This window comes from Mastomys coucha, unplaced genomic scaffold, assembly GCF_008632895.1.
Source record: "Mastomys coucha isolate ucsf_1 unplaced genomic scaffold, UCSF_Mcou_1 pScaffold12, whole genome shotgun sequence".
In the NCBI taxonomy this organism is placed as follows: domain Eukaryota; kingdom Metazoa; phylum Chordata; class Mammalia; order Rodentia; family Muridae; genus Mastomys; species Mastomys coucha.
Window position 1 is genome coordinate 64,249,508 of NW_022196894.1, and position 14,404 is coordinate 64,263,911.

At 34.7% G+C, this 14,404-nt stretch overlaps 1 protein-coding gene across 4 annotated transcripts in view; it reads right to left on the reverse strand.

Moving 5' to 3' along the window:
- The window catches only part of Cadm2 (cell adhesion molecule 2), a 941,141-nt gene that overhangs the window by 304,968 nt on the left and 621,769 nt on the right, over positions 1-14,404 (reverse strand). For 2 of the 4 annotated variants that reach the window (XM_031364230.1, XM_031364232.1), the window contains exon 2: positions 2,898-2,924. The exons of the other annotated variants lie outside the window; for them this stretch is intronic. In XM_031364230.1, coding sequence (XP_031220090.1) covers positions 2,898-2,924 — 27 coding nt within the window. The remainder of the gene's footprint in view (positions 1-2,897; positions 2,925-14,404) is intronic. 4 annotated transcript variants of the gene reach the window in all.

The window sequence follows — 14,404 nt, forward strand, 5'->3', positions numbered from 1 at the left end:
AAGAAAAAAAACTAAAACAATCCCCTGTTCCCTTCCCCTTCCCCCTGCTCACCATCCCAACCCCCTCCTGCTTACTGGCCCTGACATTCCCCTACACTGGGAAATAGAATCTTCACAGGGCCAAGGTCCTCTCCTCCCATTGATGACCAACTTGGCCATCCTCTGCTATACGCATGCTGCTGGAGCCATGAGTCCCCCCACTTGTACTCTTTGGTTGGAGTTTTAGTCCCTGGGAGCTCTGAGGGTACTAGTTAGTTCATATTGTCATTCATCCTAAGGGGCTGCAAACCCTTCAGCTCTTTGGGTCCTTTCTCTAGCTCCTTCATTGGGGACTCTGTACTCAGTCCAATGGATGGCTGTGAGCCTCTACTTCTGTATTAGTTGGATACTGTCAGAGCCTCTTGGGAGACAGCTATATCAGGCTCCTGTCATCCAGCACTTGCTGGCATCCACAATAGTGTCTAGATTTGATGATTGAAGGATTCCCAGGTGCTATTAAAAATGGGGTACAGAGCTAAACAAAGAATTCTCAACTGTCGAATACCGAATGGCTAAGAAGCACCTAAAGAAACGTTCAACATCCTTAGTCATCAGGGAAATGCAATTCAAAACAACCCTGAGATTCCACCTCACACCAGTCAGAATAGCTCGGACAAAAAACTCAGGTGACAGCAGATGCTGGCGAGGTTGTGGAGAAAGAGGAACACTCCTTCATTGCTGGTGGAATTGCAAGCTGGTACAACTACTCTGGAAAACAGTTTGGCAGTTCCTCTGGAAATTGGACATAGTACTCCTGAGGACCCAGCTATACCACTCCTGGACATATACCCAGAAGATGCTCCAACATGTAATAAGGACACATGCTCCACTATGTTCATAGCAGCCTTATTTATAATAACCAGAAACTGGAAACAACCCAGATGCCCCTCAACAGAGGAATGGATACAGAAAATGTGGTACATCTACACAATGGAGTACTACTCCATTGTTTTTAATAAAACAATGAATTTATGAAATTCATTGGGGGAAATGGATGGACCTGGAGAATATCATCGTGAATCAGATAACCCAATCACAAAAGAACACACATGGTATGCATTCTCTGATAAGTGGATATTAGCCTAGAAGTTCGGAATACACAAAGTACAAACAACAAACCATAAGAAACACAAGAAGAAGGAAGACCAAAGTGTGGATACTTCATTCCTTCTTAAAAGGGGGAACAAAATACCCATGGAAGGAGTTGTAGAGATTAACCATGGAGCAGAACTAAAGGAAAGACAAGTCAGAGACTGCTTCACCTGGGAATCCTTCCCATATTCAATCATTAAATTGCATTCTTATAGCTAGCTCCACTTGGCTACCCTAATTAAAGTGCCCAGTTATAATTAAACACCTCATCCTTAGAAGGGTTTTCCTCCTTTACCTTTGTAAACTACCATTTTCTGTCATCACACCTGTCTTCTCTCTATCCAGAAGCAGTCCTTTGTCCCCCATCCTGGACAAATACCCTTAACCCTTCTTTGTTCCCTTCCCCCTCTCCCTGGTCCCCTATTTTCTATCTTTGTTACTTATTCATTGGCCATTGTGATCATGGTATAAATAAATCTTTGTGCTGACAACACAGTCTTGGGGTTCCCTGAGATAACACCAATCCTATCATCAATAACCAATACTACTTATATGACCTACTATTCAAGTTGTACACTACTATAAATTGCCATAGTTACTCATTCTTAAAAGCACACTTTGTACCCTTTTTGTAATATAAATATATAATGCTATAAAAGTATAAACATAATCTCATAAGCATTCATTTTATTGGATTATGAATATTTGTTGTTATTGTTCACAAACTTTCCAGAAAATCATGTGAGTAATGTCATTAATTCCTTTGCCATATTTATTGGGACAAGAAAGCAGGATAAGGCTTGAGGAGATATGATACAATGGTTTGCCTTTCGTCTTCATATCCATAGGATTCTAGAAATAAATGACTCTTGAGAAAAATAGTTGCAAAACTTACTTGACCTTAGACACAGGAAGGAGTTTTTAATGATGTTATGCCTTACTGTTAAACTAGAGCAAGAACCTGAATCCAAAGTTTAAATAAACTAGAGTCAGCATTTAAGACAAGAAGAGGGGTTTATTTGTTTTGTTTTATCTTTGGAGTTGGATGAAGAGCTTTGTGCTTGCTAGTAAAGCACCCTGGCCTGGAGCAATATTATAGCCCACACAGAATTTTAGATATTATAGATTACCCTAAGAAATATTAAATAAAACACATATATTTGACTTTCATCCTACTCTATCATACATATTTGGGCTCTTTCATACTGATTAATGCTTGAAAACATTAAGCCAAAATTTTGTTCTTTCAAGAAAACCTTTTAGCTATTAACTAATTGTATCTCACGAACAACATTGTATCTCATTTATATCTTAGACACAAACATAATTTACCTATAGAATGAAAGAAAACTAATAAGTATAACACCAGAGTTAATACTATATTTTTTTAAAGAATATTTGATTTCCATATAATCCTATGAAGGCATGAGATATTTTTCAAAATTCTATAAATCTTACTTTATGGTTTTTCCATTTCTCAATTTTACCAAAAAACCCAAAGTTTATCAAATGTAACTGAACTAAAGCCTTAAATTCATAAAAGAATGTGCAAAAGACATACATTCTAACAATCATGCAAACACAGACATGCATGAAAAACGAAATCTTTAAATAAGACATCTATTTATATTTGTAGAAATGTGTAAAAACACACTAAGCATAAAAACAGTCTCAGAAATAGAAGTGATTCCATCATCCAGAAGACAACAATACAACTGAGTGAGAATAGAAGCATCGCACACCATGCAGAAAGAACCAAGCCTCACCTTTGACTTTACTTTTTGAAGCAGCCGCTGGTACCGGGGAAAGGTAGCAGAAGAAGAAGAAAGAGACACATTAGATGTGAGACAGACCTCAGGTAGAAAACCCAAAGATGTTCTTATATCATTAGTCAAATTTGTGAAAGACTATATATCATATTAAAAAGAAATTTGATGGTTAGATGTTGTTAGTATAGGATTCTTAAATTATTGTAAGAATAAAAAAAAGGAAAAAAAAAGTGGAAATTCTAAGCATAAGTCACCAAATTTCTTTTAAGGTTCAAATAACTTTATTTCTCTATACTTTTCTTAATGCTATATTTTAATGCATAATCATTCTAAAAAACCAAAACCAAAACCCAAAACAAAAACAAGACAAAACAACAACAAAAAGCTGGGCGGTGGTAGCACACGCCTTTAATCCCAGCACTTGGGAGGCAGAGACAGGCTGATTTCTGAGTTCAAGGCCAGCCTGGTCTACAGAGTGAGTTCCAGGACAGCCAGGACTATACAGAGAAACCCTGTCTTGGAAAAAAAACAAAAACAAAAACAAAAACCAAAAAACAAAAACACGCAACCAAACAAAAAAACAAAAAACAATAACATTCTATAGCATATGCATAAATGGCTTAAGTATATTTAATATTATTTTTCAGCAATAATTTTCACTATCATCATGTATAATTCACAAGTAAGTGTAATTTGAGCTCTTCCTTTACTCCAGTCATATGCTGAACAGTCTCTGGAGCAATTTGATTTCTTGTCCATTTCCTGTAAATGTGGAAACTTAGATTTATACAGCTCGAATTACCTTATCAATAACTATGCCTCAAGAACACAAATTATTCCTTCGTGCTCAGAATATGTGACTTCAAAAACTAACTTTGCAACAGATAGAAATCATTACAGAAAACAACAACTGGTCATAATGTTGAGAATAACCGAGTACAGGGTATCCAACCTCAGTTCTTAAGTCTATAGCACAACTGCATTAAGGTTCAGGAAACATTTCAGAAGAGGGGACAATATAACGGTCAGAAGAGGAAATATCCATTAATGACTGGGAGCTTCATAGATGGTAATTCTGCAATATGGCTGCCTAAACAAACCTAAACAGCCTAACAATATAGGCATACTAAAATGGGAGGGAAAATCACAAGGGGTCATAGTCAGAGAAAAGAACTATGGATAGCTAAGAACTACTAAATGTAGGAAATAACATGGATGAGGAATGAAGTTCACATGCTCCTAATTGGATGTTCAATAAAATCGGTCATACTGAAATTGTATGCCTATTAGTAACATTAAACAGACCAAGCAAGTGTGTGTGTGTGTGTGTGTGTGTGTGTGTGTGTGTGTGTAAAAGTTACAATTAATGAGAAAGAGGCCATGCATTTGAGGTGAAGGTAGATGAGCAGGACTCATGGTAAGGGGTAGGAGGGGAAGAGAAGTGGTGAAATAATGAAACTAAATTTTCATTTCAACGTCAAAATATGTATCTAAGATGCTCCATCACAGTGAAGTGACTCATGTATGAGTTACCCTGATAGTATGCTCTCTACAACAAAGCTCAGCCCACCTTGCATGATTCACCTAGTACCAGTCATCTGGGCAGCTGGTTGTCGGCATAATCGTGTAATCTGAAAATTCCATTCCTTTAGTTGATAAGATGTGAATCAGAAATGGATATTTAAAGAGGTCAGGTGCATTTTCGCTTTCGATTAGTGTAGAAAGAAATAGTTCTTTCTTTAGTTTGGAAATACACAGTCTTCAGTTGATGGGATGGACCTTTACTGAGTTTTAAGTTTTAGACACTACAGAGGAGATACAATGATAATGTAGTATTACGTTTTACTTACATAGGACAAATTTCTAGAGTTAAGAAATTACTCTAGAAATAACTAGCAAAGGTTAATTTGAGTATAGAAAGTTAGGGCTGCTAGCATTTCTTTGTTTTTTTTTTTTCTCTTTAATTTACTTATTCATTTTATATCCCTATCTCAGCTCTCCCTCTCAGTTCCAATCTCACACGGCCCCTCCTCCATCCCCTCACTGTTTCCATTCTGAGAAGGAAAGATTTCCCCTGGTTACCAACCCACCCTGAACCCAAAGTCACCACAGTATATAGTTGTTTGGGACCCAAATGAAGACTGAGTTCTACAGCTGCTACATATGTGTGCTGGGCTGAGGGTCCAGCTTTGTATGGTCTTGGCCTGTTGGTTCTATATCTGGGAGCCCCATGGGTCCAAGTTATTTGACTCTCTTGGTCTTTTTACAGAATCACAATCCTTTCCAGGTTCCTCAATCCTACCCCAACTCTTCCACAAGGCTTCCCTAGCTCCATGTCTAATGTTTGGCTGTGGGTTTCTACGTCTGTTTCGATCAGCTGCTGGGTGGAGCCTCTCATGCCTGGCTTCTAGCAATTTTGTTATTTGTTTGCAATAACAAGGATTTTAACTCCTTGGTTGAATTTTAGTGAATTTTAGAATTATGATAATAAAGGAAAATGACCATCTTCTTATGGCTTATTTTATATTTAAAATTATGCTATCTTATGTTCTGCTAAAGTTTTGTGAAACTTTCAAACAGAACATTCCAATATATATCAATACAGTGATTTGTTTATGAGAATAGAGAATTTTTACTTAAAACTCAAATTCAACACTTTGGCCTGAATTCAAATAAATTGGTATCCTAGACACACAAATTATTGAGAAAATAGTATCTACTTCGTAATAGTTACAGGCAATTTGTTATAAAAATAACTTTACTAAAATTTAAAAAATCAACCTTATAAAAGGAAGAGAGGATTTAATTCTCAGTTTCTTAGAAAAATACTAAAATAAAGTAGAAAGGAAAACAAATGTCTGTTTCGATGGGTGTTCAGGCAGCTAATACTAGACCAGCCTGGTTAGTATAATTGGAAAGAGGCCAGGCTACCAGGCTTGTTAGCCCAATTATAATTCTCTGCATTTTCAATAAAAGAAGCCAACATGACAGCAATACTGTCATAAATGTCATGTTCAATACTTGTAAGATTTTCCACTGTCAGCACAGTCCAATTATAAGTCAATTGTAAAGTGCACGCTATACACCACCCAAAAGAGACGGAAATTACCTTAAAATGCAATTTTAGTTGTGCATAGTTAAAATGAAAAGAAAGAATTAAAGGTGTTTTGACCAGAGAAAAGTTTTAGATATGCCATGGAAGTTCCTCACTTCTACCAGAAAGTAGCAAGTTATAACTTTACCAATGCTGTTGTTCACAGTAATTTTTATATAAGACTATGTATGCTCTATTTGTAAATTGAAGTTATACCATGAAAACATGTGTAGCATTTTAAAAGTAATAGGAACAAAAATAGCTTTCAATATGAGTCCAGAAAAAAATAGAGAAGTTATAACTAACAGGGAAGACTAAATCCTCCAACTTATAATAATCCAAGTGTAAATACTAAGTCATTATGTTTTCAGTTTGGTTTATTATTACCATTGAAAGAAGTGCTTTGTTAGTTCCTTGAGCAAGGCATTATCTAATGATTATTTAAGGAAATGACGATTCCAAAACAGATCACTCAAACGATATTTCAGGACTATTAATATGCTATGAAGGAAAGAGTAGACAGATTGGAAAATTTTGTATCTTTATACATGGAATGCATAACTGTATTTATTGTATTCTTCCAGTTATTTTATTCTCATTTGCTGTCATGTTTCACTAGTAATATATGGAATGTTAACTGGTTTAGGGATGTACTAAGGTGGCCTGTTAAAGTTATTAAGATAATATTAAATAAGTGGGAATACTATGAATACTGCTAATTAAGAGCTGTTGGCAAAGAACTGTTGATCCTTCTACTCTTAACTAATGAGCTTGTTATCAAAATATTTTGCTAGGTTTTGTCTTGCATTTTAAATTCTTCCTTCCATGTTTAAATTAGTACACACAGAGCATTGTTTATTAAAAATGAAGTACTGAAGTTAGGCTTTACACTATTTGAAGAGACACATTTTCTGAATCTATTAATATTCCTTATGTTAGATGTTTCTCTATCGCCAATACAACCATATTGGCAGAAATTAAATAAAAGGCATTGCTATTGGTAAATCCTGTACAATACAATGTTTAGAAATACCATTTTATGATATACTCAGCAGATTAAAAAAAATGATGATAGTGATGTTTACTCTCAGAGAAACAATAAGAATGCAATTTCCAAAGCACGACAAAACTGTGAGAAGAGAGGAGAGAAATGGTTTTGGCTCTGCCATAAAATTTTCAATCGCAGATTCACAAGTAACACTCCACATGGACTATCAGATAAATTTTTTTTTTAACATTTTATTTATTTTTAATTCACTTTAAATCCTGATCGCAGGCAGTCTTTTTCTCCCTCCTCCCTCCTATCCTGCCCTTACAAATACTCCTCCGTTGCCCCCTCACCTTCTCCTCAGAGAAGTGAAAACACATTCTTCACTGGGCACTATCTCACTTGGGGACTTCTAGTCCCAGCATGGACTTACCTGCTGAGGCTCAACCAGGCAGTCCAGGTAGGGGAAGGGGAGCTAATGGGACTCAGTATACTGAGTCTAAGAGAGCCCCTGCTCCAATTGTTAGGGTTCCCACATGAAGACCAAGTTTCCTGTCTACTACTAATGAGCCGGAGGCCCAGGTCCAGCCCTTGCACGCCCTCTGGTTGGTTGCACGCTCTCTGGTTGGTTGCACGCCCTCTGGTTGGGTGCACGCCCTCTGGTTGGTTGCACGCCCTCTGGTTGGTTGCACGCCCTCTGGTTGGTTGCATGCTCTCTGTGTCCAGCTTAGTTGACTCTGTAGGTCTTTTGGTGTCCTTGATCCCTCCAGCTCATTCAATTCTATCCTCCACTTCCCGGATCAGATACATTTTAAATCCACTAAGTCAAAGTGTTTTTAAGGTGTAACTCACTAATTTTAATCTATAGCCAGTCACTTTTATTTATTTCTGTTAAAAAAAGAAAAAGAAACTATGGTAAAACGTAGTGGCTCATACTTGTAATCCCTGTACTCAAGAGGGTTAGGCTTGCCAAGAGCCTGCTCTTGCGTACATAGCGAGACACTGACTCAAAGATATGAAAATTACAAGAAAGAAAGAAAGTACGGATTTGAGAAAAGGAAGTCCTACTACATGTAATTTATGCCCCCTCAAACATATACCAAACTTCCCTCTCTCAACATTCTAAAATCCTAATTGTATTAGATAGCCACCTTTCTCTTTCCTTCTTTTGCTCTTCCTATTCCCTCTCATCTAACAGAAAACATTTTTCTACAATAGTCACCTTTAGTGTAGTACTTTCATTAAAATGACGTTTTCCTTAAATAACCATCATATTCTGAATACTAAGATTTACTTTCTAACATTTCTTAGAATCTTAAGACATCAAATAACAATACTTTAGTTAATTTCATTATTATTTCTTTTTATATGCAGTCAATTTTTTACTCAATTAAATTCATATTAAAGGTGAAGCATACATATTTAGAAGGACAGTGGTCAGGGTTGTGAAATGTGTATTCCTTAGCACTTCTTAATGCATGAAAATAAACTGTAAGGCTTACTCATTTCTCATTTCATATTTTGTCTTTCTTAATGACAATATTTTTACAAAGAAAATGTATTAAATTATGTCAAATTTGCTTTATGAAGAAATATATACTGTACAAGTGATAACCCTGAAAAACTGAGTATTTAATGAGAATTAAAAAGCTACTTTAACAAAAAAAAGTACATGGGGAAATAATAGAATTAGAAAATCAATATTCTATAATCCTATATAGTTCTTAATCAGACAACAAAGACTCTCTTGTTTTAGTTTGTGTAAGAGAGAATCGCGGACATCCTATGCCTTCTTACAAGGCAGAATACCACAGAAGAATTAATTATTATTTAATTGTGTGTCAAATAAAAACCATAGAACCTGTTATTAGGACTTGATGGTAAATACCCAGAACAGACTCCTATATTTGAATATTTGCCTCCAGCTACTGTTTGGGAAGCTGGAGGACATTCAGGAGCTTAGGTGTACTTAGCAGAAATGGTTTGCTGGGGTCAGCCTCGCTGTTTAGATCTGTTTCTGGTTCTCCCTTAGATCTGTTTCCTGTCTGCTGCTCCTTCTGACCAGACTGAAATCACTGTGCTCCCTCAGCCTCTACCCTCTACGCTCATTGCTCAGCTGTTGTTTATCATGTTACAGTTAGAAAAGTGACTAAGAGATTTGAAAGGGATTGAAGCTTCTAGATTCAACTTCTGATATTTAATAAAACAGGATGCAGAAATTATGCCAAATCAAATAATGAAACATTGAATGTTTTTTCCTTTTGTAATTGGTCCATTTGGTCAGCATATTACTTTGACAATCTCCATTTTGAGTGTTACTCAGAGGAAAAAACCAAAGTGTCCATCCATGAACTTACAAAGCCCTTTTTTAAATAACCAGTGCTATGTATGCATAAACACAAAGACATATACATGTACATATATGATTTCATTGAATTTTGAATTAAATACTGAAATTTAAAAGGAATAAAAGAATTATTACTATTTTTCAAAATTATATATAATTACCTAAGTATAATTATAATTGTGCGATTACACAAATTTACAAAAAATAAACTCTTATGAATAATTTTCTATTATTTGAGTTTGATTTAAAAATAATTTTTGGATTTGATATGTTGGTTGTATGGGTATATCTGGTTATAAAAACTATTCAAATGTTTAAATATTCAAGTAGGAACTGGATAACTTTGTATTAAGTATGACTACTTATCAAAGCTATATTAACTTTATCATCTGTCATCACCCTAAGAAAAATATCATCGGTTAACTCTTCACAGATGGAGTTTAGCTTATATGCTTCTAAATAAGTAATGGTGTGGGAAAGCCTACTAGGTGACACTGGAATGCCTTGACTTATTAATTTTACCATTATGACATGGATTATTAGTAATTTCCACTCAAAAGTAACCATTTTCATTCTAGAAAGATATAGCAGGATGCTGTTTTAAAGGATTAAGTATATTATATGGTTATATTTTGATACTTAAGTAAAATATATGATTATTTCTTTTTGTGTTCATGAGTTTTATAAGTGTTACAATTAATGAGAAAGAGGTCATGAATTTGAGGTAGAGGTAGGGCTCATGGGAGGGAGTAGAAGGGGAAGAGAAGTGGGGAAATAATGAAACTATATTTTCATTTCAATGTTAAAATTTGTATCTAAGATGCTCCATCACAGTGAAGTGACTCATGTATGAGTTACCCTGATAGTATGCTCTCTACAACAAAGCTCAGCCCACCTTGCATGATTCACCTAGTACCACTCATCTGGGCAGCTGGTTGTCGGCGTAATCGTGTAATCTGAAAACTCTATTCCTTTAGTTGTTAAGATGTGAATCAGAAATGGATATTTAAAGAAGTCAAGTATGTTTTTGCTTTCGATTAGTGTTGAAAGATTTCCCTCTAAGTTTCTAAGATTCCTTCTCTTATGCTGTTGTTCACACATCTCACAGGCTTGTAGCTTTTGTCCTAATTCAAGTTCAGGAAAGTTTTCAAGTCTAACCAGAGCTTGAATTCAAGACTTCAAGTTCTCTAGTCATATATTAGCATGAACACCTTGAGAAATGAAACAGCATTTGAATCTCTATAAACAATGCCATCTCTGAAGAGTCACTTTATTACTGTATTACTAAACCAAGAGTCTAACTTACTTATCTAAATTTACAACTTAAGATTTCTTTTTATGTTAATATCTTAATCATCAGTTACTAATATAAACACTGAAAGAGAAAGAATTAGAGAACATGTGTTCAAAGTACATGAAACTTGTTAGATGAAAGAAATTACTATAAACTTACTTGTAAAAAATATAACTTGCAAAATCAGTAAGCATGCTCACAATTTTTAAATTCTAGATATATAATTTCTATATTTAAAGTGACTTGCTAAATTATTTTTAATTTTACTGATTCATTTTACATATTAGAAATTTATTCATGTAAATGACACATATTTTTGCATATATTAGCAATGTTCAATATTTGAATGCTTTTAAAAGGAATTTACTAAATAACTATAAGCTTATTAATAGTTTGTGTAGAAAAAAGTAGAAAAAGAGATGATTTATCTATGTGGTCCCTTATTCTAAGCATGTAGAATTTCACCAATCAACAATTGCATTTAACAATTTAATATTTATTGTCCCTATGAACACAAGTTTACACATCAATAAAAACAAAACCCATAGTTTATGTAAACAGTTTTCTAGTTTACATTCTTCACTGGGACACAGTTATAATAGGGTCTCAATATGACTAAGCAAGCTTTATGCTACTAGCGTTCTCTAGTTGTGATATAAATTGAGAGTGGGGTGCCATTTACCAGTTGCAGGTTACACTCTAAGACAAGGGAGACTGATAAATAACCGTATGATATAAATATCCTCATCATGAGTATTCATATGTCTAGATATAGGCTGCCTATTTCAACAAGTATGCATACGTGAGTTTTCAGAGCTTGTATTATAATAATGATAATGGTGCCATAAAAATATTCCCTATTCTGTTTTGTAGTGACAATGGTTTTCAGTTAGAGAATCAGTGTGTTCTATGGCAAACATGTAAGTGTTTGACAAATATTATCACAGATGCTTGAGATATCTACCTGAATCTTATATCGAAGCATACGGCGTCAGCACAAAGAAGGCTATGAGAAATGTTGGGTTACAAAAGAGCCATGTTTCTAATAAAAAACAGATGCATAAAAGAAAAAGAGTTATCTGGTGGGTTCTTGTGAGAGGCATTAGTTTTGGAGAAAGTCCAACTTGAATGAAAGAGACATGAAACTGAGGACCAGGGACTGAGTGGGCCAATTGTATTCGGTAAACAATCATGCAAGAAATGTAAAGTCAATGTTCCCTAACTTCTAATTACTAGAGAATGAGTTAATTCTGCAGAATCTGTGCCACAGAGGTACATGGCTAGAAATAAGTAAAAGGACTCTGTTTAATCTGCCTTCATGGGGTTTCAGGTAAAGCATTTAAACCCCAGGATACCAAAAAGTAATCATTTTAGCAGGCAAAGTCAAGGACCTCCATGTATAAGCATGTATTCAACCGTTTCCCTTGCTCTATGGCAGTTCCTCCCAAGGAAGAGACTGAACAAGATCAAAGGTGACATCCAGATTATTATCCAAGAGCCACAGCTACTCAGTTGAGTTCTGTCATTTCTCTAATTAGGGTCATGATCCCCTGAAACTGAAGCATCCACACTAAAAGAGTTCAGGAACAGGGGACACAGGTAACTGAACATTTACTAAGATTTCCTTATCCTCAGAGCACTTAACTCCCCCCACCCCAATTTATTATTATCCCTTTCCAGAAGGCAAATGTGAATTTCACTTAAAAAGTGACTTAGAAATTGGATAGTTTTCCAGACTATTCAATCAAGCCGTCTTTTTGTTTCTGTTGCAATAGGATATAACTAAGGTTTAATAACACAGATATATGCTATTATTTGAAGGCTTAGCAAGAGACAGGCAAAAAAATCACATGACTAACCCAGTTATAAATAATTCTAAGTTCTGAGCTATGAATATTTAGTTCTAGTAGGTAATTTTCTTGTAAAATACTTGAGTGGTATCATCTTCCCTGTGTTCTTATACTTGCTACTTAAGCCCTGATTTTATGCTGATGTACTTGGTAATGCTATATAACACTTTAGTTACCAACTACATTGTAGCTCAATTTATGGCAGAATACTCTGTAAGCAGGAATTATTGTGCTTAAATCAGTTTGACATAATACTTCTTATAACCTTATTTTAAGGTTTGTATTATAATAGATATGGATAGCATATCATTAGAAATATAATATTTTAGACCCTTAGAGATTCCCTTTATTTATATCTTCCTTATGAATCATAATATATGATATAATGATACAATGAAGGTAACATGATTGGATTTCAAAGCAAATAAAAATATTAGGGAAGCATACTAGAGTTTTGTCCTCCAGCTATGTGACATAATTTTTCAATTTGTATAAAAGTGATATGTTAAGAGATATATAAATAAACGGCAAAAATGATGTAGATTCCTGTGTCAATATCATGTTGGTTATCTTAATTAATATGGGTGGGAATTCACATGATCTTATATTATCTTTATGTGGATCATTATACTGTCATTGTAAATATGTGGAGTGAAAGAACCTACAAACATCTATGCTTGGTTGGTGGAAAGCCAACAGGGGACATTAATTGAATCATGCAGAAATAAAATGGAGAACAGCCTTCGGAGATTCCTTTCAGAAAATCCATTTAACAAAACTACATGGCTGTACACCAGCTTTGTGGGGCAATTCTTTGGAATTTTATCACTAAGAAGGATGAGTGTCTTCTTGGGAGAAGTTATTTCAAATAGTGTCCATTATTACAACTCCATTACAGAACACACAGGAGGTTGCAGAAAGAGCTAAAAGCTCTTGCAATTACAAATAGCATGATTATAATGTAATTAACAAGGACCTAGCATTTACATATGGAAGCAAATTGAGTTACAAATAATTTGAAGTAAGATATTTGTAAAGTTGAAATAGGAGCTTTTTTGTCTCAGGAGTGGTACAAATTATCTGGAATAAAAGCACTACAAAAACAATTATGAACAGAGCAAGCATGATTCCTCGTGGGAACAAATGTCATGAACTGTATGTTTATATAATATTAAGATAACTTGAAATCAAAGTCAAAGAGTTATTTATAATGAACTTATATTACTAAAGAAAGGGACAAGACATTATTTGATGACCACAAGTAAATCATATACAAATTGTCTCTTCTTACATTTCCAGGGCCTCTTACTGCAGCACACAGGTGAGGAGATTATACCCTGCTGTTCCATAAGTCACTTCCATAATCATTTTGGCTAATAAAACCATTATATCCATTTTATGTAACACAACACATAGCATATAGAGCTTAAGTTTACAATAGGTAATTTTTTCAGATAAATCTTATATATGAATAATTCACATTCTCATAAAATCTGTAAAGGTAAAGTCCATAATTCCTTGCTATACCTTTTGCCCCTTGCTACCATTAAGTTGTTCCATTCTACTTTGGGAATGAGTCTGTAAATAGAAACATACTAATAATAATATGTTTTGCTCTACTTTTTCTGGCTATTACGTGATGATCACCCTGCATGATCTAGAATCTGCATTCAAATGATAACAAGGCCAGAATAACTGATAATTTCACTAATCAAACAGAAAATGAATTCTTAAAATAAACAACTGCCTTCATAGATAATTTTCATATCCTAGAGTATATAAGATTAGGTTAACAAATTTCACAGGTAAATGGGTAATTTATTGCTTCTTTTTTTAAGATTTCATGCCTATGAATCAGCGTATAAGGATTCCTAGGAACACTGAGCTCAGAAATTACTGATTCCAAACTGTGTATGGAGAAATTGAAGCTG